Source organism: Rutidosis leptorrhynchoides, chromosome 9 (assembly GCF_046630445.1).
Source record: "Rutidosis leptorrhynchoides isolate AG116_Rl617_1_P2 chromosome 9, CSIRO_AGI_Rlap_v1, whole genome shotgun sequence".
NCBI classification, from domain to species: domain Eukaryota; kingdom Viridiplantae; phylum Streptophyta; class Magnoliopsida; order Asterales; family Asteraceae; genus Rutidosis; species Rutidosis leptorrhynchoides.
This window is the reverse complement of record NC_092341.1, coordinates 298,621,740-298,648,915: the sequence shown is the minus strand read 5'-3', so window position 1 is coordinate 298,648,915 and position 27,176 is coordinate 298,621,740. Positions and strand designations below refer to the sequence as shown.

Here is a 27,176-nt window from a genome sequence, read left to right as displayed (position 1 = left end):
TTACGAATCCAATTTGTTACATGTCGATCTCAATTCACAAATGCAAACAAATTCCGTTGCAAGTCTCTTTCTTCTTTTATTTTCTTTTGTTCTCTTCTTCCTGGCTCGAATAACTCTGACGACACCACAAATCACTTAGTGTGATACTTATTCTGTTGCTCCTTATCTAATTATACAAGTATACATCTACACTTACATGAGTTAGAGGAAAAAAGGAAATATTTAAGATACATATACATATTACTTGCTCATATATAAACAACCACTTGCCTTGCAAAAGTACTCGAACCATTTGTTGCTTCATTTATATTTCGGATCACTGTCACCTGCAACGGGTCTTCATCTCCATATAATATATATACGAACGTAATATATGTGGAATGACCAACTTTCTTCTTCTTCATTTACTTTAAAGCACCACCCTAACCCGCTCAAATCACCATCCAACATTAAACTGTTATCGTTTATGTTTATGTTCAAGAACAAACCCACCTTGAACAAACACGTTCCATCACCACTTCATATCACCACCATAAATCATAAATTCATGACCAAGAATCAAATCACGATACCTTCAATTATTTTTCTGATTTTCTACCAAACCATGCAAAACCACACCATCATTTAATCATCATTAAGGCCAAAACATTCCTTTCTTTCCCTCCTACTACTATCGCGTCTGTTATAGTTCTTGGAACACTAACAATGAGAATTGATAATGTTATATTAGTTGGATAAATATATAATGGATCAAAGACCCACCCCTTTTCTCATGTCGACATTGTGATTGTGATAACTTTTAAATTAGTGGAACAATTAAAGTATTGAAAGATCGATTCAATTCTCCACAAGAACCCCACTTGTTTATTCGCATGTCATACTTTCTGTCACCATTTCCTGCTCTCAATAACCCTACCACTCATTAGGTAAATGATTCCTTTTTGTATTGGGCTGCTATTGGATCAACCATTTAATTTTCGGACTGCAATCTAATTATTTTTGGGCCGTAAGAAACCCACCACACAGACCCATTTAACTGCAGCGATTTGTTTCTGTTCTATAACTCGACACCATCGCAAATTACTATCAAAATCCGCTGCTATTAACTTCCTGTTTTTGTGTTCTCTGTCGAAGAAAAACAACCACTTCAACCACCAACTGATTCTTCTGTTTCGGTTTCTATTAAACAACAAGAATGATGAGTATTTTATGGATGTTTTCTTTTATTGATGCACATTCTAAACATCTCTCCTAGATAATTGATATTGATAACAATGTATAAGGGATCCAAGGTTGAGTGGTTACTTTATGTCAACACCAAGGAGGGGCCACCGTAGGCCTTAAGTCAAGAATTATCATATAAATATATATATATATATATATATATATATATATATATATATATATATATATATATATATATATATCACTCCATAGTTTTGATAATCGTGGGTGGGGTCTGTGACCCGGTCTGTTTGTGCAAACCCAAAACCGAGAGCCTGCTTACGTTTTCTGATTTGGACCGAGAGGTTGTGATCGAGTTGATACACGATGTAAGAGGATGATCCGTTAATGTTTAATGATCAAGATGATTATGAATTAACGAATGAATGATGATGATGACTGGGTATCAAGTATTGATAATTGTTGAGGATTAGCAATTAGATGAAGTAGATTGAAAACCTGCGGGTTTATATTCATAAAAACCGAAACCCTCTTGGTTATTGGTTGGGCCGGAGTTTCATTTAATTGGTGGGTTTGTTAGTTGTTGGGCCGTGTTTGTTGAATGTATTGGGCCGAGATCCTTTGTGTGGATGGCCAACGGGTGTAGTAACAAAGGAAGTAAGGGACGATGATGTTAATAATAATGATGATGTTTGTGATAATAGATATATTGGTATAACTAAATTCATGGAAGAATAAAACCAGAAAAAGCAAGGATAGAGGGACGGTTGGAGTAATTGTGGGTTATCGAGAGGTCTTGAGTTCGAGCCCGGCTTCGGGTAATTCTTTTTAGGAAGCTTATTAAAGGGTATACACATTTCCTTATATATTTATTATTATTATTATTATCATTATTATTTGTTGTGGTTACTATTATTAATTATTAATGTTGTTACTATGATTATAAATATTACTAGTATTATTGTTAAGTAGTATTAATATTAATATTATCATTTGTATTGTTTTAAGTATTATTATTATTATTATTATTATTATTATTATTATTATTATTATTATTATTATTATTATTATTATTATTATTATCATTATTATTATCATTATTATTACTACAAAATGATATAACTTTCTATTCATTATTATTCTTAATATTATTTTACCAAATAAATATTTGTTATATAAAAATATATTTAAATACGTATAACATAACTATATTAATATTGTTATAATAATTATGTATCTAAAATACATAGAATAAAATTAGTTAATTGAGTTATGAATGAAACATATAAATTACTAAAATAACAATTAATAGTAATATGTAAGTTTGTTCGATTACAATTATACGTTTTAATATATACAAACCAATGATATAGGTTCGTGAATCCGATGCCAACCCTACATTTGTTCAATACCTTCATATGTATTTTTACTACAAAATACAGTATGGTGAGTTCATTTGCTCCCTTTTTACTCATTACATTTTTGGGCTGAGAATACATGCAAATGCTTTATTAACTATTTTACAATATTTATATGTGTGAGTTCATTTGATTCCCTTTTACTCTTTACATTTTTGGGACTGAGAATACACGCGCTACCTTTACAACTGCTTTATTAAATGCCTTTGAAATATATTTTGAACTGATAATACATGAAATGCTTTTATAAATGTTTGACGAGATAGACACAAGCAAAACATTCCTCGAATGAATTATTATGCAGACAGAAGTTCTGCGGATTATTATTGAATTATGTGGACATGATAATTGCCACCATTGAATTATGTGGACATGATAATTGCCACCAATTGATATGAATGTTATGTATCAAGAGAATGATTTTATACACAAGTTATGTGTATGTTATTTTTGTACACAAGATATGTGTACGGTTACTAAGATTTATGAAAGATGATTTCGTACACGAGAAAGGTGTACTGTATTTAAAAGATATCGCATGTACATTACAGGTGGGTATAGGATTCGGGCCCATTTGTACCATGCAAGATTTAAATTTTGTGGTCTATCAAAATGATGAATTTTTTTGTTTTATGATAAACTTATGAACTCACCAACCTTTTGATTGACACTTGAAAGCATGTTTATTCTCAGGTATGAAAGAAACCTTCCGCTGTGCATTAGCTCATTTTAGAGACATTACATGGAGTCGTTCATGGCATTTAGACGTCAGTTCACCGCGATGGTACCATGTGTTATTGTATTCGTTCGGAAGATTTTGGACGGGGTATGACAATTGTAATGTAATTTTCTAATCTAATGATAATAAAGAGGGTTTTGAAAACATTTATTAGCTAATCGAGACTCTCTTTTAATGTATATATAGTGATAGTGATATTAATATTATTATAATAATTATTATAATTATAATAATAATAATAATTAATGATAATAATAATAAAATTTACTTAAAAATTGATTATTTATATTTTTAATAATAATTATTACTAATAACAAATGTCTTTTGAAATTTTTTAAAATTTGTAAAGATTAAATTATATCTTAATCATAATAATTAAATTATAATTAATTGTAAATTAAATTGAATTATAATGTATGGTTTAGATTTTTTTTTATTTTCTTTTTTGATTTTTTTCGATAAAAGAAAACGACTATTTATGATATCATCGTGTATATAAAAGCATAAAGTTAAAATATACGGATTAAAATAATAAACCGTCGTATGATTTTACCCCTAAAGTTATCTGATCGGAACCCTAGCTCCATTTGTGCTGTGCCCTAGCGAGATGAATATGAAAAATCTTTATCTTCATAATATTCGATCAGGTAATGCTCTTTACTGGTCTGTTATTCTTCTTTTGTACTTTTTTATAACGACCTTTGAAAAAAACGAGTTTGTTGCTTTTGCTGAGTCTTAGCTATTTTACTGTTATTTTGCTTATTTTAAGGTTGGGTTTGATAGCAACAACTGTGTATGTATATGTGTTTGTCATATATTAATGCAACGTCAGCTTAACGCCTAAAACAAACCCTTAAGGTAGAGGTAGAGGTACCAACGCCGGTAATGGTTCAAAATTCGGAAATTTTGCTACTTTGTAGCAACATTAAACACCCAAATCCATGCTTTTGTGATACAATCTTTTACTTAACAAAAGTAAAAAATATATTATAATTGTAATGTTAACTGTGTTGCTGCAGCTGGTCGGTTGTTTCTGTCCTTAAGGACAAATTATTCGGCAGCCTCTTGTGAACTAGTAGTAGGCGGCAATACATATGAGGATATACCAAAGGTAGTTTATAATTTAGCTCCTCCTATGGATCATAAAAAGGTACGTACACTCCTACATTATATTATCCATCCCCTGCTCAACATATCTGATCTAATGCTCGAATCTTATAATAACATAAAATCAACTGTTTGTGTACAAATGATATAACATTCTCCATTTTCAGGAGCTGTATGTAGATCGCAATACAAGGATTCCATCTATTTTGAGTGCTCTTGAAAAAGCAAAACTTACTCCAGAGGTGAATACAACATTTGGTATTGGTATGCTACGGTGATTGATATTGTGATTATATACAAATTCTTGTTTTTACTGAAATGTGCTAGCTCTAATATATCCCTTGCAGTTTCGAGGATCTGAAATTGTTCAACTTAATAGTTTTAGAAAAGCTACATTGAAAGATATACAAAGTGTGCATTCTGACAATTATCTTTCTACTCTCAAGAGGGTAATAATACATTGAAAGATATAAATGCTATTGTATATATTTGGATCAATTATATAATGAGATCTGTGCCACCTATTCTTCTTGATGGTCTTATTTTTTTATAAATCTTTCTATGTATAGTGTGTGGAAAACGCAAAGATATCAAAACCGAAGTATTCAACTTTTGCAATGAAATCATTTGAAAACGTGACTGCCACGGTAAGAAAATTTTATGCACATTTGCATTTTAAATAGAGGGTTGTGTTTCTATGGATAACTAGGTTTATCATTTATGTATAGAAATTAATTAATTAATGCCTTTTGAGATATTGAAATTAATGAATGATGATGCAGTCGTATGAGTATTCGTTGGTTGCTGTTGGAGCAGGCCTATCCTTGATTGATTTTGTGGTAAGTCTGGTCTAAATCGTGATGTGTTTATAATTGGGCCGTTCTGGTTATCTATGAGTTACTATTGGTTAAATAAATAAAATTAAATAATTGAAGGTTTTTGTATTGATGAAATTGTAGGTGTCGGCTTCAAAAATCAATGAGAAGTGTCCAGTTGGATTTGCCCTGATGCCACCTCATAGGCACCACTTAATGGAATCCAAGGGATGTTGTTATTTTGAGAATACTGGTATCGCAGCACGATATGCTCAACGTGTCCATGGATTAAAGCGCGTTTTGATCATCGATTTTGATGCCCATTTATTGTCAACCACTAATGATGCGTTTTATGACGACCCTGACATATTTGTTCTTTCAACTCATTGTGTAAGTAACAAACTTTTTTTTACTTACTATTCTCAAAGATTATGTTGATATGAAATAGTAAATTAATACTAAATAGAACCACCAGAAAATTTAACCAACTTATTCAATTATACAGAATCACTCTATCGCAATATCAAGCATAATCAAGTTACAATCCTTGGCCCTAATCATACTAGAAGATATCATGAAGTTACCACATTATATGTATATATGTATTTTTATATATGTGTATATATATATGTGTGTGTGTGTATATATATATATACACACACACACACATATATATATATATATACACATATATATATTTTTATATATATTTTTATATATGTGTATATATATGTGTGTGTGTGTGTGTGTGTATATATATATATATATATATATATATATGGGCATGATCAATGGGGAAGTAACTAATCGGGGGAAGCGGGGGAAGCAATTTTTTTTTCTTTTTTTAGTTTTTTGAAAAAACTTTGTTCACGAACATTATAGATTGGATGAAAATATGAACATTTAAAAAAGACACTTCGTGATGAATGTTATTATTTTGGCGGGAAAACGATCGACAAAAATAACATTCAAAATAATATTGTTCGTGAATAATGTTGACGTTTATTTTTTTTCATGTTTTGTGAAGTAAAATTTAGCCCGATTTAGAGTTTAGGGTTTAGGATATGGTGTTTTGGGTTTATTCCATAAACCCCAAAACACTAAACCCTAAACCCTAAACTCTAAACCGTTCGTGTTAAAAACTCAATCTAAATCCTAAATCTAAACCCTAAACCCTAAATTTCTAAACTCTAATATCTAAACCCTAATAGCTAAACCCTAATATCTAAAACCTCAACATACGTTCGAAAAACACGATAATTGTTATATATTACTTCTTCGAGCGTTTTCCCGCCAAAATAAAAACATTTATCACAAAGTGTCTTTATTAAATGTTCATATTTTCATCCAATCTATAATGTTCGTGAACAAAGTTTTTTCAAAAAACGAAAAAAAAAAAAAAAATTGTTTCCCCCCGCTTCCCCCCGATTGGTTACTTCCCTCTTGATCTTACCACTATATATATATATATATATATATATATATATATATATATATATATATATATATATATATATATATATATATATATATATATATATATATATATAGTGGTAGGATCAAGGGGAACTAACCAATCGGGGGGAAGCAAAATTTTTTATTTTTTTTTGAAAACACTTTGTTCACGAACATTATAGATTGGATGAAAATATGAACATTAATAAAGACACTTTGTGATGAATGTTTTTATTTTGATGGGAAAACGCTCGAAGAATTAATATATAACAATTATCGTGTTTTTCGAGCGTATTTTGTGGTTTTAGAAATTTAGGGTTTAGATTTAGGATTTAGATTGAGTTTTTAACACGAACGGTTTAAAGTTTAGGGTTTTGAGTTTAGGGACTAAACCCTAAACTCTAAATCGGGCTAAATTTTGACAAAAAGTGCTTCACAAAACATGGAGAGAAAAAAACGTTAACATTCTTCACGATCAATATTATCCTGAATGTTATTTTTGTCAATCGTTTTCCCGCCTAAATAATAACATTCATCACGAAGTGTCTTTTTTAAATGTTCGTATTTTCGTGTGATCTTGATGCCTGAAAAAAAATTCCAAAAAAACGGAAAAAAAAAATTTGCTTCCACCCGCCTCCCCCCAATTGGTTACTTCCTCATTGATCATGCCCCTATATATATATATATATATATATATATATATATATATATATATATATATATAGGGGTCATCATCAAGAGGGAAGCATTTTTTATGGGGGAAGTAATTTTTTTTCAAACATTAAGATCACCTGAAAATATGAAAATTTAAAAAAGACACTTTGTGATGAATATTATTATTTTGGCGGGAAAACGCTCGAAGAAATAAATGATAACATGCATCATATGTAATGTTTTAATTAAAGTTTTTTTTAAGGGGTTAGAAACTAGGGTTTGGATTGAATTTTTTAACACAAACGGTTTAGAGTTTAGGGTTTAGGGTTTTGAGTTTAGAGAACCCTAAACTCTAAATCGGGCTAAATGTTGAAAAAAGAACTTCACATAAGATGAAAAAAAACTCTCATTAAAACATTAAAACATTACTCATGATGAATGTTATCATTTATTTCTTCGAGCGTTTTTCTGCCAATAATAACATTCGTCACAAAGTGTCTTTTTTAAATGTTCATATTTTCATATGATCTTAATGTTAGGAAAATTAAAAAAAAAAAAATCAAACGAAAAAATTACTTCCTCCAAAAAAGTGCTTCCCTCTTGTGATGACTATATATATATATATATATATATATATATATTAGATTACTTCACTTGTTTTCCCGTGTATATCAGATTGTTATTAAAGCATCTTAACATTGGCTTCAATGTATATTCATTAGGAAGGGTATCACGGCAAGTTTGATGAAACTGGGTCTGGGCGTGGTGAAGGGGCAACACTTAATTTGCCATTACCAGAAGGTTCCGGTGATATCGCAATGCGAAGTGTGTTTGACGAGGTCATTGTTCCGTGTGCCCAAAGATTCAAACCGGATATAATTATTGTATCAGCAGGGTAACCATTTTCTCCTATTTACATTAAATATATATGTATATATTATCAACATGTGTTTGTTGTTTGTACATAGTTTCATTTTTGTTCGTTAGATATGACGGACATGTAGTGGATCCAACGGGCCACTTTCAGCTAACAACCGGAACGTATTTTACGCTAGCGTCGGGCATTGAGCAACTTGCAAAAGATTTGTGTGGTGGGCGATGCGTGTTTTTTTTGGAAGGAGGACATAGCGACGGCATTGTGTCGTTTTCTGTTGCAGAATCTTTTCGTGCTTTTGTTGGGGAGCAGAGCATGGCACCTGAGTTTGAGAAAAAGTATGCATTCTTCTTGCACAATGAACCAATTGATAAGGTTAAACAAGCCATTCAAAGGACCAAACACATGCATTCTATTCAATAAATAAAAGTCTGGTCGTTTTGTAGTAAGTTATAACGGGTTCACATGGACCAGTGATTTGTTCTTGCGTAAGCGTTTTGATGGAACTTTGTTTTTAGGATATATAGTGGTATATACAGTGCTATTGAGTGTAGACATTGTTTAGGGATTTTTATGTGTTTTATAGTACGCTTATAATTTAATATTAGTTAAAAATTTGAAAAATAATGATTTTTTTTGTATTCTTATAAATTTTAAAAAGTTATTAAATTAAAAAATAATAAATTTATAAAATTAAAATACTGCCATTACCAAAAGCTTCCGTGATATTGCAATGCGATTGCGTTTTACGAGGTCATAAGTGCTCAAGGTTTAAACCTGGGTATATAACCTTATGTATGTATGTGTGTATGTATGTGTGTGTGTGTGTGTGTGTGTGTTAGCTGGCCTACAAAACCATTTTCAAATATGGGTAGCCTACAAACATAAAACAATATACTTTTGTGGCCTCTCGATATATAATCTCATTAATAATTAAAAAATATGTATAATTATTATTTTACGCGTGTTATGAACAGTCGGCTAAAAAAACCCTATGTATTTTCTTTTGAATTCTGTTAACGTTTGCCCTAAAATATATTGTTAGCATGTTTTATTTTATTGTACATTTTAATTTTAATTATGTTAATCTTCGTTAAAAACATGACTACTATCCGATACACAAGTGACTAGTAACCGCCCATGTATAATGGTGTTAACAGCCTCCCACACAGGAGTGCTTTCATTCCCTGCCACTTCTATAACTGGCTATTCCTTATCGGCATTTCAAGACAAAATCTTTCATGATCCATATTCCACTATTCTGATCGAGAAAGAATCTATTCTGAACGACCAAGTCATAATGAGATTAAAATCCGATACACAAGTGACTAGTAACCGCCCATGTATAATGGTGTTAACAGCCTCCCCCTTTCGTTAGCAACATTATTTTCTTTTCTTTTTTTGAAGATTTTAACTTGTATCATTATCGTTCTTTGTGTATAATATATTTATATTTATGGATTTTTAGCTGTTGAAATTGTTGATTTTGATTTTTTTTTTGAAAGGCAAGGTAAATTCTATTAATTCAAAGTGGAAACAGTACCGAACATGAGAATACAAAGATTTACATTGAGCAAATGCACTACACTAGCACTCTAAGCTAAGAACCGAAACAGAAGGAGGAAAATCACAAGGAACTACATAACACTATAAGGGAGTGTATACAAATCAACCGTGATCATCAAACACATTCGGATTGAGCAGCCAGTTGTTCCAATCGAGCTGCAAATTTTTAGATCTCGAGGATATCCAAATGAAGCTTTTGATAAAAATAATAAAATCCTCCTTGAATATGAATTCTGTTAGTATACTTAAAGAATTAATCAATAAGTGAATATTATGGTTTTATAAATAATCTACGTGTTAAACATGATTACACATGTCCTAACAAATTTCTACAAATAGTTTATTTTTCTCGAATTATATATTTATAGCTATTTGTGTGTGCTTATCATTTGTGTTGTTAGTGATTAAATAAAGCTGACACGACCCGTTCATAAATCTACTCGCCTTACTTCATAAGCGAGTGATCTAAAGTTGGCCCGTAGTTTTGTTAAATCGTGTTGATTACTTTAGGAATTAGGTGTTGTTAATGTGGAACCATGGCTATGTTACTTTTCATAGGGTGTAGCGACCTGACAAAATCGTCATTGACGGCGCCGTCTACTTAGGTCCCGTTACGTGGTCATAAGTCTTTAAAACAACGTTTGGCCAAAAGTACGTTACATTCATTTCAAAAGTGAGGATGTTTCATGGTTTACAAAAGTAGTTCAACGACTAGTTACATTACAACGTTTAAAGTACAAGTGAAACATATGCGACAATGCATGTACACTCGACATCCAAGCAAGTATCAAAATAGTGTGAGGAAGCATGTATCACTTAGCATTCAAGGACCTGAGAAAAACATAGAAAATCTGTCAACGAAAACGTTGGTGAAATCATAGGTTTAGTAAGTATATTGTATTGAACTACAAGATTTAGTATAAAGTAATTATCCAAATCGTTTACATTCCAAAAGTTGTTGTTTGTCGAGCACCCAATTATCAAGGCTTAACTATATCATTACCTCTGCATCATAGTGTTAGAACTACACTATACCCGAAAATATATTTCATCCGCTACGGATGCAACCGTCCGAATGAGGGTTAGTCAAACCCGTATGGCCACACAACATAAGTTCTTGCTTACACCCTTTAGTGTAACTAATGATAATTGAATTGAGAATTTTTGTTCTAACTCGTACGTAGAACGTTTTGTTTTCGTACTTGTGTTCACTTTGTAAAACGAAAAGGTTTATGTTTTCTCATCCCAAGTATAAGTATAAAAGAGTAAAAGTGGGACTATGATCTCACTGTAGTTGCACGCCAAAGTATTTGAAATTAAACGTTGTGCAAATGAAAGTTGCTTAGTCTTGACCTAAACAAATAAGTTGTATCAATTACCGGTTACGACACAAGGTCGGTCGAAATGTGTTCAATTAGTCATATGGCTCCTTACGACTCGATTAATATAGCATGTGAGTCAAATTGTCAAGCTTCATGCAAGATATAAGTATAAACGCAAGTTAGAACGATTGCATAAGCGTTTGGTTAAGTTTGACTAAAAGTCAAACTTGCTCAAAGTCAAAGTCAAAGTCAACGGGGTCGGGTCGGGTTTTCGACCATTACACATAAAAACGTAGTCATATATAAGCATGTTGGCAAAATTTCATGTTAAACGGAGTTACGAGTAAGCGGGAACAAAACTTGAAAAATCAAAAAGTGGGCTTGGTCAGGGGGTATCTCGCGATCGCAAAGTAGGCTATTTTAGCAGCTGTTTGCTGCAAATTGTGATATACACGAACCAAACTTCAAATAACCGTAATTCATGAACCTAAACATTTAGAACACGTATCATATATCGTTGGAAAGGTAATTTAACGAGGAATACAACTAAACACATTTCATCAAACAAAAACGTCATTTACAATAACCGAATTCTCGTCAAGTGATCATTAAAAGTTCATTATCGAAATTTCAAGTTTACAAAATGCATTTCATGATTCGGGAATCCAATTTACACATACGATACGTCATTTCGAAGATAATTAAACATACATTGCAACTAAATACTTATCAGCAACATTTCATAGCGTTCAATGCATCAAAATTTCATATTTAAGTCTATCAAACTCTAACCAAAAATCACAAAATCAATAATCATGTTAGTAAAGTTTTCCAAATCAACCTACACATCAAATTGAAGCTAATGATGTTAGTAACACATTTAATACATGAACTTTAACATTTAATCAACATTTAATTAACCAAAATCAAAGATTTAGCAAACCCATTTCAAGTGTTCATGTTAGTCATTTAAAACAACAAATCGAGCAAACAAATTACGTACACAACAACCTAGTGAGCCATAGACACTAACTAATACCATTTCAAGTCTATAAAATGAATTAGAGAAATCTAGAGTTTTTAGAAACCTTACCCCAAGTAGTGAAATTAGTATCAAAACATAGAGGATGAAGAGAGGATTCCAAAAGTACAATTTGTTTTGAAGTTGTCTTGCTAGATTCGATTTAGATGATGGATTTGTGTAAATGGAGAAAATGGTATAAGAATGAAAGAAATAAATGAGAGAAAAGAGAAAAGAAAAATAAAATGAAAGTGAATGGTGGGGAAGGGAGGTGGTGACTAGTTCACTAGTTACCACTTTGATCAATTGGCGAAATTAGTCCCTCGAGTTTAAAAGCGGGTGCGTGAATTAACCGAACGAATTATTTTAAAAACGCTAGAGTAAATGAGAGATGTTAAAATCAAATATCGGAAATATTGATAACGCTAATTAACGGAAGGTACGAATCTAGATAACGAAAGATATTATTTAAAGAAAAAGACGGGCGTTAAAAATAAATTAACGGAAAAAGGCGGGTCATTACATAGGGTGCTTCCACGAGTCCACTTTCGCTTCTATATTGCTGGAAAACATTTGTTCATGCTACTTTGACAATTGCCGTTATAAGAACGTGCCCCGAGGACTACTTTTTGATTCATCAACTGGAGCTATTGACGTAATCAGAAACCGTCAGTTTCCTTATTACGACGTTTGGAGGATATAGAGCTTCTTGCTTTTTTGGTATATGTTAAGATAAAAATCATGTGACTGGTGCTTATATACGGAGTAATAAGGCTGTTACACTAACAAACTAATCAAACTACATAATACCCTATATTCATATTGTTTACAACATGAGTACTTTTGACATATTTTCTTGCGTAAGTTAAACTACATAAATTTTCATGCGAAAAACCCGTATATAATTTTATTTTGAACGCCGATTTTTTGACATCAGTAGATCATTTATTTCAATGACCCTCATCATTTGCACGTAACACACACGTTCGGGAGGAAACCCGAACCCGATCGACGGTACACGGGGAACACATCCATTCGGGCAGTGGTCCGGGTACTGGGTAGAGGTCCGTGAACGAATCCGGTAAAACCTCCCTATAGGGTCAATATATACCACAATTATTGGTGTTCAGTTGGTTTAAAGAAAATCATGTCATCCCTAAGGATCGAACCCATGACAACTCTCTATCCCATGACACAAAGTACATGGGGATAACCGTTGGGTTATGCCAGCAAGTTCAAAACCCGTATATGATTGTATTTATTTTCAAGTTCATTATAATTATTTTCAAGTTTTATAATTTATATTTATATTTATTTATATGAATCAGTATATGTCAATACACATGCAAATTCATTATATTTATTTTCAAGTTCTAATCTTTATCAAGATTATATTATAATTGACTTGCTATTGTGCTCACACGTGAAAATTTTGAAATTTTTACTTGAAATTGAGGTAATCTTTTGATCTTACTAAGTTACTAATAAGTTTTAACACTTGATTATGTTGAATGTTAGGTGTAATGGAAGTTGGGTTGTATTTAGTATTGTGATTCTGTTCTGTCTTTTTTCTTTCAGTGTTTGAACTAGCGTCAAATGAGCTCTGCAAAAAAAGTATATGTAATCATACACATATTACATGTATGTCAGATTTGAGCTCTCTCTATACTAATTTATTGTTATGACAAAAATATACACTACTTTATGTTGATCCTTTTGATGTAGAAGCACAGAAAAAAAAGAAAATTGAAGCTGCAATCCGTCAGGTATATTGTTTTCAATTTTTAGCTGCAATCATGAGATATGAGATATGGAATATGACCCCGATCTAAAGTGTTCGACAAAATGCTTTTATTCAAAATTTTAACTAAAGCCTTCAGAATTATGTGTTTGCAACTTAGCCAATTATTTTAAAATGTATGCAGGTCAACAAATCTCACAAATGTTGAGCTTATCGTGGTATTTTCATGTACTAAAAAAATTAGACAATTAACTCAATTTCGGTTTATCAACTCGATCATAGGATTGAATAGTGTTGGCTTCGTTAATGAGTGAGTACAATTAGCTTTTCCAATCCATATCTGAAGTCTTTCATCTCAGTTCTCATTTATCAACTCATAAGATCTAACAGTGATGGCTTTGTTAGAAGTTTAAAGGTATTAGAACCATCTTAACCATCTTAACTCAATAAGGAATTTTCTATATTTTGACAACAATTTAAATTATTTTTTCACTATTTTGTGGTTTTTGATATTGTATGTATGAATGTTATGTAGGAAAGCAGCTAGATAAGAATGTATCAGAGGAAGCTTCCTCTGTTGCGTGTACCGTAACCTTGATAATCCATTATTGCATGAACATATTGAGAAGGCAGGAACGAAACTAAATTTTACAATTGGTATTTTTAACCTGTTATTCAAGAAACTTGAATTCCATTTATTTCAGTTAATCACAATTTCTTATATTTGTATCATACTTGTGGCATTTTTTATGTTATTGCAGAGACGTGAACGTCCATATTGAGGCGATAAGGTACCATTTGTTTCTTATTGCATAACGTTTCTTCTGATACGGGTCAAATTAAGTTGGGTTGGGTTGACTAATAAATTTTCATTCTCATAAAATGGGCAAGTTGGGATGACATTGTTTAGGTTCACCTCGATAAAATAGTGATTATTATAGAATGGTAGTTCAAGTTGAATGGATAAAAAGTATGTTTTTATCGACTTACATCATTTTCTAACTATTTGGGTATCTTGGAGTTTACTTGTGTAACAGTCAGAGCTTCATAGTTTGTCAATCTTTTAATATCTTGAGATGGTTAGGTTATTTTTAATTCTCGAGGTCATTAATCAATTTTAAATTATATCGATCATGTCCATACTAATTAAGTTGTCATCAATGACAACGAGGATGTCTAAATCTCAGAAAATGGTACTACTCATATCCTTTATGTAGTGTTTTTTGTTTGTTTGTAGATGTGTTTTTAAACTGCAGAAATTGAAGGCTTGATAATTAAATTATCTAACAAACCTTTAACTTATTCTACTGGACTTCAGCCCTAGTGGTAGGCATTTCTTCGATTTTTCACGATATTGGTATTTGTGATCGGGTCAAATGGGTTAGGGTCAAAGCGTGTGGTTTTGATTTTGGAAATAATAATAAAAAGCTTAAATAAAATATGTATGGATGAAAAAACCCAAACCCTAATTTCTAAACTTCATTTTCTAAACCCTAATTATCAACCCCTAATTGCTTAACCCTAAACCCTTGGTTTAGGGTTTAGGGTTAGGTTTAGGGTTGGTTTAGAGTTTAGGGTTTTGGGTTTCGGTTTTAGCGTTTATGGTTTATGGCTGGTTTAGGGTTTAAGGTTTAGGGTTGGTTTGGGGTTTAGGGTATTGGGTTCAGGGTTTAGTGTTTAGAGTTTAGGGTTTAGGATTTGGGATTTAAAGTTGGTTTAGGGTTTTGGGTTTCGAGTTTAGGGTTTGGTTTAGGTTTAGGGTTTAAGGTTTATAGTTTAGGGCTTAGATTTTATAATTTAAGATTTAGGGTTTAGGGTTTAGGGTTTAGAGTTTAGGGTTTAGTGTGTAGGCCATAGGATATAGCGTTGGTGGTTTAGGGTTGGTTTAGGTTTTAGGTTTTAAGGTTTAGATATAGGGTTTAAGGTTTAGAGTTTATGTATAGTGTTTATGATTTAGTGTTTAGGGTTTATGATTTACATGTTAGGGTTTAGGGTCTAAATTTTAGAATTTATCATTTAGGGTTTAGGTTATAGGGATTAGGTTTTAGGGTTTAGGGTTTATTGAGTAGCGTTTAGGGTTTAGAGTTTAGGGTTTAGTATGTTTAAGGTTTAGATTTAGGGTTTAGTGGTTAGTGTTTAGGACTCGAGATATGTTGATGAAGCTGAAAGTGAAACTACAATTTGGGTTATCTTTTGACCCATTTGATTCTTGTTTTTGTAGTGACCCGTCCTAAACTACCTGGACGAAGTCTTCAACAGCTGGTCCCATTGCGAGGTACGGACCTCTATATGACATGAACGACTCGATGTAATATCTTTAAAATGAGCAAATGCACAGCGGAAGATTTCTTTCATACCTGAGAATAAACATGCTTAAAAATGTCAACCAAAAGTTTGGTGAGTTCATAGGTTTATCATAAACAATAAAATTCATCATTTTGATAGACCACAAGATTTAAATGTGCATGGTACAAATGGGCCCGAATTATATACCCACCTGTAATGTACATGCGATATCTTTTAAATACAGTACACCTTTCTCGTGTACGAAACCATTTTTCATAAATCTTAGTAACCGTACACATATCTCGTGTACAAAATATCATACACATAACCTGTGCATAAAATCATTCTCTCGATACATAACATTCACTTTTCATTGCTCACTTTCGTTGCTTGGTAACGGACCTTAACATATAATGCGCATAAATAATATCCCCAAAATAAACAGAACTTTCAGTCTGTAATCAATATATAATCTTCGAAGTATTAAACACCACCCACTAGCTCTTCCGTCTAGTGAACATTCTGGGTGAGGGTGTTAAACCCGGTAGCTACCTTTAGGATTTGCGTGAATTAGGGGCCATATCCGTTTCCTAATTCTTTGGTTACCAAGCTATAATAATCAGGGGAAATATTCACATCAATTCAATTAGTGGCAATTATAACGTCCAACTAATTTCATAAATCTTAGTAACCGTACACATATCTCGTGTACAAAATATCATACACATAACCTGTGTATAAAATCATTCTCTCGATACATAACATTCACTTTTCATTGCTCACTTTCGTTGCTTGGTAACCGACCTTAACATATAATGCGCATAAATAATATCCCCAAAATAAACAGAACTTTCAGTCTGTAATCAATATATAATCTTCGAAGTATTAAACACCACCCACTAGCTCTTCCGTCTAGTGAACATTCTGGGTGAGGGTGTTAAACCCGGTAGCTACCTTTAGGATTTACGTGAATTAGGGGCCATATCCGTTTCCTAATTCTTTGGTTACCAAGCTATAATAATCAGGGGAAATATTCACATCAATTCAATTAGTGGCAATTATAACGTCCAACTAATTTCATAATATTCAACAGAACTTCTGTCTGTATAATAATTCATCCGAGGAATGTTTTGCTTGTGTCATATCGCATCAAACATTTATAAAAGCATTTCAAGTATTCTTAGTCCAAAAATATATTTCAAAAGCATTTAATAGAACAGTTATAAAAACAGCGCATGTATTCTCAGTCCCAAAAATGTAAAGAGTAAAAGGGAGCAAATGAAACTCACTATACGATATTTTATAGTAAAAATATGCATATGACAGAACTGAACAACGCAGAGTTGGCCTCGGATTCACGAACCTATATCAAGTATGTATATTAACATTTTTAATAATATTCAAATAAATATATATTTTGATATTAGTAATATACTTGTGATATTAAATTTAATATTAATAATTACTTAAATATTTTTATTTCATTAAATTATCATAATAATATATTATATACTTTATTAATATATTTTGGATAATTACTTAGTATTAATATTTTTAAATACTCATATATTTTAATATGATAGTATTTTTAATAAATTCGAGTTATATTAAAACGTAAATGAACAAAAAGTATTTTATCAGTAAAAGTAGTATACTTATTATATATACTTTTATATATCTAATGTTTGTATCTAATTTATAATATCTATCTTTTTAGATTAAGATCATAAAAATATAGTTATATTTTATATACAAAATACATTTAAAACTAAAGTTATAGTTAGTAATGTTAATAATAGTAATAATAATAATATTAGTAGTAAAAATAATAATAATAATAATAATAATAATAATAATAATAATAATATAGTTGTAATAATAATAATAATAATAATAATAATAATAATAATAATAATAATAATAATAATAATAATAATAATAATAAGGATATTAGTAGGAAAAAATAATAATGATAATGTTAATAATATTGATATTAGTAATAATAATACTTATTTTATTAATAATAATAATAATAATAATAATAATAATAATAATAATAATAATAATAATAATAATAATAATAATAATAATAATAATAATAATAATAAAATAATAGGAATAATAAGTATACTACCTTAAAGAAGTTGCCCTTAAAAAAATGCCCAAGTCCAGGTTTGAACCCGCAACCTCCCACTGACCCGATAACAAACTAAACCATTACACTATACTTCCATTTCTGTTTTAATCACAGCCTGAATCATTTTATTCTAATACATCTATCTGTTTCTTCTTCTCTTTTTTTTTTAAAAAAAAAACCCCCAACCTGGGCTCGAACCCGAGACCTCTCAGAGTAACCAACACTCCTCTAACCATTGCTCTACTACTTCATTTCTATCTTAGTTCACAACATAATCCTATATAATCCCATAATTTCTGCTTCCCTTTTTATTCTTCACTTAAAACCCACTTATCATCATTCATCAACATTTTTATTTGTAAACTTTAAATTTCCAACAAATTTCCAACAGAATCATGAAGTGTGCAGCCATTTAAATCGTACAGCAAGCTTTTCATTTTCATTTCATCATCATCAAACACATAGCATCGAATATCATCTAAATCATATAATCATCATCATCTTTGTCCTAACCATCATCATAATTCATAATATATCATCTAACAAGCCCATGAACAATTAATCCAATCCAATATTGATTTAAGGCCTATTTACAACTCCATAGTGTTACGGCCAGATTTTGGATTGGAATTTGTCTCGCTTTATTGTAGCTAAATCAAATAAGAATTTGTCTAGCTCATCACTTTAAACCCCACCATAACTTTATATCCCACTAATGTCATAATGTCATTATTTATTCATAAAACGCATCATCATACTACTCGTTTTAATAAATAAAAAATAGGTGATCACAACAACAGCTGTTCGAAAAGGAAACTTTACACAGAATAGTCGAAGATGCAATTTAGAAGCAGTAGTCTAGTTTTGTTGGTTCAAAACAGTAATTATAACAGCGTAGCAGTAGTCTTTTAGGTGAGAATGGTGATGGTGATCGAGGGGAAAGGAAAAATATAGCAGTAGCATTGGTTTTTGATGGGAAACAGAAAATATAGGCGTGCAGTCTGGTCCAGTTACCTTGGTCCAACAGGATAAACAGTATCACGGCCCCAACAATAGAAACGATCCATAGCAGTTGGCCAACTAGTCTCTTTTGTCTCACACCTCAATCACAAAAAGTAGATGAAAACAAATGTCCTTTATTTAATCCAATTGTCAGCCAGCTTATAATCTGAATTCGTTTTCATCTAATGTCCCCACCATAAATATTATCATCCCACTAAGAATTAATCATGCTTTATAATTGATTGTGTGGTCTTTAAATAAATGGGTAGGGAACTGTAAAGAGGCGATATACATTAACAGAAGCATAAAATTATGCAGTCTGGTTCGATTGTAGAACGGAAAAAAAAAATAACACGATGGGGTGGTGGTTTGTTTGTTCACGTTCAGACAGAGGACAGGAGATCAAGCAATTTCACAAGCTTGTGTGGTGACTTGGGTTGTGGTGTCGGTGTACCGATTGAATCAAGAAACAGAAACAAATAATAGTCACATCAGGTGGTGGTTCAAGAAACAGAAAGCAATAAAATTCAAGCAGGTTATGGTGAGTTGAGATGATTCAAACAAAAGAAAGAAAAAGAGCAAGGAAAATAAAGAAGACGTGATGGTGAATATAAATCTATAACTCTCTCTTTATTTTTGTTTCCTTCATGAATTGTAGTGATTGATATATATAATGGGAATGAATATATGTTTTAACAGATATTTGTGATCATAATTGATTTGAATTGATTCGTGAAGTCGACATGTAACAGAACGCACGGGGTTCTTCAAACAAGAATAAGAAAACAAGAAGAAAAAATAAGACAGATTGTGATGGCTAACAGAATTTGTGTTTACTCGATTATCTTATTGAAGTGAAGATTCGATGGGTAACAAATTGCAGACAGGAAGGACGGATAGAATAAAATAAAAAGAAAAGTGATGTTGATACACAACTGAATTTGATTCTCTATCTGATTAATATTTATCAATTTTGTTTCTAACTGATTCATTTATCTCTGATGTGGATTTCTATCAGTCCAAATATATTTTTGTATCTAATTAATGCCATCGAATTGTGACCAGAGAAGCCGGGAATAACAATGAAGGAAGAAAAGAAATTAAAGTCTGATTCGTTCGACAACATATCTTTCTGTTAGAAGAAAAATAGAAAAGTAAATTAGATCTTCAATACAATTTGTTTGATTCATATATATATATATATATATATATATATATATATATATATATATATATATATATATATATATATATATATATATATATATATATATATATATATATATAACATGGATTTTGAATTTAAGGTCGTTTTAGACCACAACTTCTACATGAAATAGGTAGAAATTCATTCCTAGAAGCTTTGTGAATCCTCAATTTCACTTAAATCATAACAGGAAATTCGAATTCGATTGAAGACTTTTTAAATTCTAAACTTTGACTCAAAAATTAGAACTCGATAAAAGAAATTGGGATTTTTTTGCAGATAGTTTATATGAATGATTCCTAGCAACTCTGCATTACTAGATTTTGAATTGGGATTTGAATTCGAGTTTTTGATAAAAAGAAGCAAGAACAGAGGTTTCGTGTTGTTTTCTTGATTTTTCTGTTTAAATTCAACGAATTGCAGTGATTTATAATTGATAATTGATAATGGTAGTGTAACGTCGACTGATTTTTATTCATATCATTATGAATTTTGATTGTTATATAAGGTAAAAGGATCGACAGGAAGCACACACAAGAAGAAAAAAGAGAAAAAAATAATAAAAATATAAAAAGCAGATATATATATATAATTAGTACATTGTTTTTGACTTTTTTTATTTATCTTTTATTTGATATTATTATTAAATATATTAATAAATATATTAATAACTAATTAATAAATATATTAATAATAATAATTTGATAATATTATTAATAATAATAAAAGTAATAATAATGATAATAATAATATTATTAATGATAATAATAATAAATTGTATTATTTTTATATTAATAATAATAATTATATTAATTTTTATTGATAATGGTAATTATAATTATAAAAATAATAATAATAATATAACAAACTACGTATAATAAGTTTTATATTATATATTAATAATAATAATATTAGTAATACTGACATTAATATTAATATTAATATTAATATTAATATTAATATTAATATTAATATTAATATTAATATTAAAGAATAATAATAATGTTAGTATAACAACTATATTTTCAACTTGTAATTTAAATTTAATATATTAATATTACAAGTTATTAATTATGTAATACAGTATATAATATGTATATATATATATATATATATATATATATATATATATATATATATATTACATATTTATTTACAACAATTGTTCGTGAATTGTCGGGAATAGTCAAAAGGGTAATTGAATCCATATAAACAGTTCAAAAATTTTAAGGCTCAGTTTAACAGACTTAGCTTATCGTCTCAGAATTATTAAATCGTATATAGATTTGGTTCAAAATAAGTCGAAATTTTACGGGTCATGACAGTACCTACTCGTTAAAGAAATTTCGTTCCGAAATTTGGTTGTACGATTTTAGAGACAAGAAGAATAAATTTAATATAGTATGATAGATACATGAAACTGATTTGTACCAATTATCTGTCATTGATTTCAATAAATTTTGTTTTGTTTCTATGAATGGATCGATCAGGTAAAAAAAATCAGGAACAAGGCATTTATAAAGTAGATTAAGACTTTAAACTGAATTTGTTTTTGTAGCATAGTTTTATAATTAATTATATTAATAATTAATAAATGTATAAATAATAATAATACTAAGTAAAAAAATAATACTGATAATAATAATAATAAATTATAATACTATTAATAACAAAAATGAAAATTTTAATAAAAAGTTAAGTTTATTAATAATTAACAATAATGATGATACTAACTATGTCTATAATAATATTATTAATGATATTAATAAATATAATAACTTATACATATCAAATTATATATATATATATATATATATATATATATATATATATATATATATATATATATATATATATATATATATATATATATATATATATATATATATTAGACGTAATATAATAATATTAATAATACAAATATAATAATAATGATAGTAATGATAATAATATTAATATAACAATTATATTCAAATTTGTAATTAAATTTAATATAATACAATTTATTAATTATATCATATTTACTGATTATAATATTTTGAATCTTTATTATTTATTAATTACAATATATAATACTACTTATGTATAGAATTCTTATATATATATATATATATATATATATATATATATATATATATATATATATATATATATATATATATATATATATATATAAAATTACATATTAAAAAAAAAATTGTTCGTGAATCGTCAGGACTAGTTAAAGGTTAAATGAATGAAATAAAACAGTTCAAAATTTATGAGACTTAACCTAACAGACTTTGTTTATCATGTCAAATATAGTAAATCGTATCGAGAGTTTGGTTTAAAATTAGTCGAAAATTTCCGGGTCGTCACAGTTTTTACCCTTATGTTCCAATTGACCCATTAAACTAATTTAAGATTAAAACTTCTCCAATCAATCCATATTAGATAAAAAAAAAACATAACCCAACTTGGGTTATCAATGCGAAGCATGTTTTAGATCTTCTTTACAATATCAGAAGTCTCGATACAAAGTTAATATTTTGTTATTTATGTTTCATTTATAGTGAACGAACGATGCTTACGCTGTATTATACTTATTTTATAAATATCTTTCTCAAATTGCAGCATAAAGATTAGTGTTGTGGAGAGATTTCAGAGTCGCTTGTTCGGTGGTTGGATAACTTTCTCACGAGCGTCGATTGAACTCCTAACAACTATAATTTTCAATGCTGGATTAGAAACTAAGTGATGAGTTAATTTCTCAACTTCGTGCTGATCACCATATAGAAAACAACAATGTAGGGATCGATGTGGTTACTCGATGTGTAAGCAGAACACACTCTTTAAATCAATAGCATGTACAATCAATCATAATTTAATGATGTTAACATATATATATATATATATATATATATATATATATATATATATATATATATATATATACATATACATATATATATATACATATACATATATATATACATATACATATATATATATATATATATATATATATATATATATATATATACATATACATATATATATGTACATATACATATATATATGTACATATACATATATATATGTACATATATATATATATATATATATATATATATATATATATATATATATATATGTATGTACATATATATATATATAATTTAATGATGTTAACATATATATATATATATATATATATATATATATATATACATATATATATATACATATATATATATGTATATATAGAAAATCAGTCGAATCTCGCTAATAGTTATAGGTAGCAAGATGTGTAGGTTAGGTGACTGGTAGCTTTTTTTAATAAGCATCAACTGCTTCTAGCTCAATTGGCTACATTTCACTTTTCAGGAAACCACGTCAATTAGACTTACATGTATGTTTGATTAATTTTTTCATTTGAAAAGTTTTCCACATTATTTATTATTTAGATATATATTTTATATTTGTTATGTATCTAAACAAAGGCTAATTGAAGATGAAAAACATCCTAGAATGACTCCGGCTGCTACTCTTTGTCTCACACCCTAGCTAGAAGGCATCCTACAATGAGCCATGTTCTGAAAAATAATCAAGATTCATCTATAAGTTTTGATCGGGTTGGTATTATGTGCTATATTTAGCGGTAAGTTTTGATTCTTAGTTAAGCTGCTCATGTTAATTTTAATTATCACTTTGACCATCTCTTCACTATTGGGCCTCATATATCTATGTTATGCTAACTAATATGATTATAATAATGAGAGATTATTGTGTTCTAATAAGTTTGCTATAGAAGTAAACAGATGAAAAAAATACCTATATAATCTATTATTTGCAACACATTTTTATCCTTGAAAACAGTTGTAATATTATAAAATGAGACAGAATACTAATTGCGTGTTTAGGGTTTAGGATTTAATGTATAGGGTTTACGTTAGGTGAGTTAATCTTATTTTCATACAAAATATACTTTACCAAATATGATTTAACCATTGATATATCACATTCATAAGTACATTTGAGAATCTTCTTCTTTTTTTGAACATGTTAATTTACTAAGTAATTGTGACTATGAGTGTCTCGATCTGAACAACAAAACTCATATATGGGGTTTAAAGCAAGAAAAAAGATCAGCGAAAAAGTATGTTTCTAAAGGGTGGCTAAAGTTCTTAACTGTGAATGGGTATGTTCCGGACGACAAGTGTTTAATTGCGTTCATGCGTGACGAACGCAGGTTCATCATGGTCTTAGATGGAACTCACCCGGTGTAACGGTTTGTTTCGGTATCAAAGTCATTTGATTCTGCAGGTTTAGCGTTAGTTTGTGCAGAAGTGTTAATGAATACGTTGAATGATATATCTATGGATTTAATATCTTTCTATTTTGATGCTTAGGCATGTAATTATTAAACACTTTTAGATGTAATTTATGGTAGCTTAGTAACAATTGAATAGTTTGGCATGTAATTGAACTTTATGATATGCCAATCGATGAATGATGGTAATTTTTATATGCTACAGATCTTATCATTAAACACAAAGTTGCAATTAAACAACAAAAATGTATGATCTTATGTTTGTATAATCTAATTCTTCCGTATATTAAAAAAATTGACAATATAGATATGTTACAAATAGTATTCTTATGGAAACATAACTTCATATTGATCATCTTCTATTGTTAGATTAGTTGTATAACCAAATTCAAAGCAAAATAACAAATACAATATAATATGATATTAATAAATAATTTCACCCTTCAAAAACCCCGCGAAATCATAGTTGAAGATTGTCTTAAAATATTATCATTTCATAAAACCCGCGAAATCGCGGTTATTATTATCATTAATAATAATTATTATAATTATAATAATTATTATAATAATATTAAATATTTAAATATGAATTCTCTTTACGGGATTAATTACGTTACATATGTATGCGAAAATACATGTCTCTATATGTTTGTAAAAACAACGACAAGTTTTTTAGTTAGAATCCGTGGTTTACGGGTCATTAAACTAAACGACTTTAGCATTTACATTCACTTAATTCTTAAAATATATCATTTAACTGTTTCGTTTAACCAATCCCGTGGTTCCACGGGTCATTTCATTAGTTAGTAAGTACACAAGTATCTCCGTATAAAGTTTTAAGTTATTTTTCAAAGTGAGTCTACAGTTTTAGTCTCTTTGGTTTGACTAATTTCCAATCTCATCTCTCAACCTTTAAGTTACACCACTTGTCTCCTCCTAATTATATTCACTTACTAACTTTTTCTTAACAGCTGAAATTTTTTATTGAAAAACTAAAAACAAAGCTAGAAAGTACAAAGCCACCAACGGATTTGCTAATTAAATATTTTAATTAAGATTAACCTTCTTATAAACCAGAGGAAAGTCAATCAAAAAAGGATTGTACAATGAAATCTAAAATATGTAATATTTTAAATCTTGACGGATCTTAGATGCACCCGTTTCTAGATCGCCAAAGAGCCCAAAGAGTAGAGTAACAAATGACATCCAACGCTATCATTTTATTCGAAGGAATAGAAGAAGTCAGGATCCATTGCAAAAGTTCGTTAACGGGTTTCAAACAGGGAGAATGAGATTAATCCAGGAGACAATAAAACACCAAACCCGAGTTGGAATATCACAATCGAAGAAAACGTGAGGCAAGTCTTTATCGTGAAAGTTGTAAGCTGAGCATAACACATCCTGCATAGACACGCTTTTATCGATCAAATTGCATTGAACGGGTATTCTATTCAACCGAGCACGCCAAATAAAAAAGTTGATATTCAGAGGCACCACTTTGCATCAGTGAGTTGGACAACTACGTATTGGAAAAAACATCAATCAGATTGCGAATATAGGAGACATAAACACTCCATTCAATAGTTGATGACATTGCAAATAGTCGTTAGTATACGGAAAAGATGTAGGACTGATAACAGCCATCATCTCGTGCAGTTACTAGAGCTTAGCTCCCGATCTAATATCACATCTCCAAGACAAATTACAATTGTTGTTAGAACGTCGATCAACAATCTTGCATATTTTGTCTATTCCTAAAGCAAATAGGCGAGTAAAACGATCTTTTAGAGTGCTCATGTCGATTTATCTATCTAACCAAAAATATGTATCGTTTCTATTGCCCACTTTTTTGTACATCAAGTTGCAGTACACGGATGTTGCTCGTGAATTGAGATGATCGACTTATTAATATACGCTTAGGTACCAATACATACGCGATTTATAGCCGGCCAAACCCCGTCGAGTTAATGACCATGAATTGCTTTCAAAATTGAAGTCCAAGGCCACCGGGAACGATTAACATACCTCCACTGTCACTTGTAAAGAATAGCATTGTTTAAAGATTCAAACGATATCACGTCCATGCCGCCTTTCTTTTGAGGTTATGTGATATCGCCCCATTTAATTCAATGTATTTTATGGTCGTCTTTGGTTCCACCCATAGAAAATTAGCACATAAGCGTTCAAACAATTTTTACACTGTTAGGCGCTTTGAATATGGAGAGATAGTAGGTACCTAGACTTCCCAACACCAATTTGATTAGAGTTAAACAGCCACCGTACGATAAAAGATTCCATTTCCACTTGGAGAGACTTTTTTACCTTAAGAATGATA

General features: G+C 29.8%; 1 protein-coding gene across 2 annotated transcripts; it reads left to right on the top strand.

The window, feature by feature from the left end:
* The first annotated feature begins 3,858 nt into the window (after window positions 1–3,858).
* Window positions 3,859–8,834, top strand: LOC139867080 (histone deacetylase 14, chloroplastic-like). Of its 2 annotated transcripts, none has more exons than XM_071855407.1 (9): window positions 3,859–3,989; window positions 4,362–4,492; window positions 4,617–4,691; window positions 4,797–4,898; window positions 5,019–5,096; window positions 5,232–5,288; window positions 5,409–5,654; window positions 8,096–8,268; window positions 8,361–8,834. In XM_071855407.1, the coding sequence occupies exons 1-9, from the start codon at window positions 3,950–3,952 to the stop codon at window positions 8,668–8,670; spliced, it is 1,212 nt and encodes a 403-aa protein (XP_071711508.1). In that variant the 5' UTR covers window positions 3,859–3,949; the 3' UTR covers window positions 8,671–8,834. The 2 variants fall into 2 exon arrangements, with proteins under 2 accessions (XP_071711508.1, XP_071711509.1); XM_071855408.1 differs by having other exon boundaries at window positions 8,342–8,500.
* The last annotated feature ends 18,342 nt before the right edge of the window (window positions 8,835–27,176 follow it).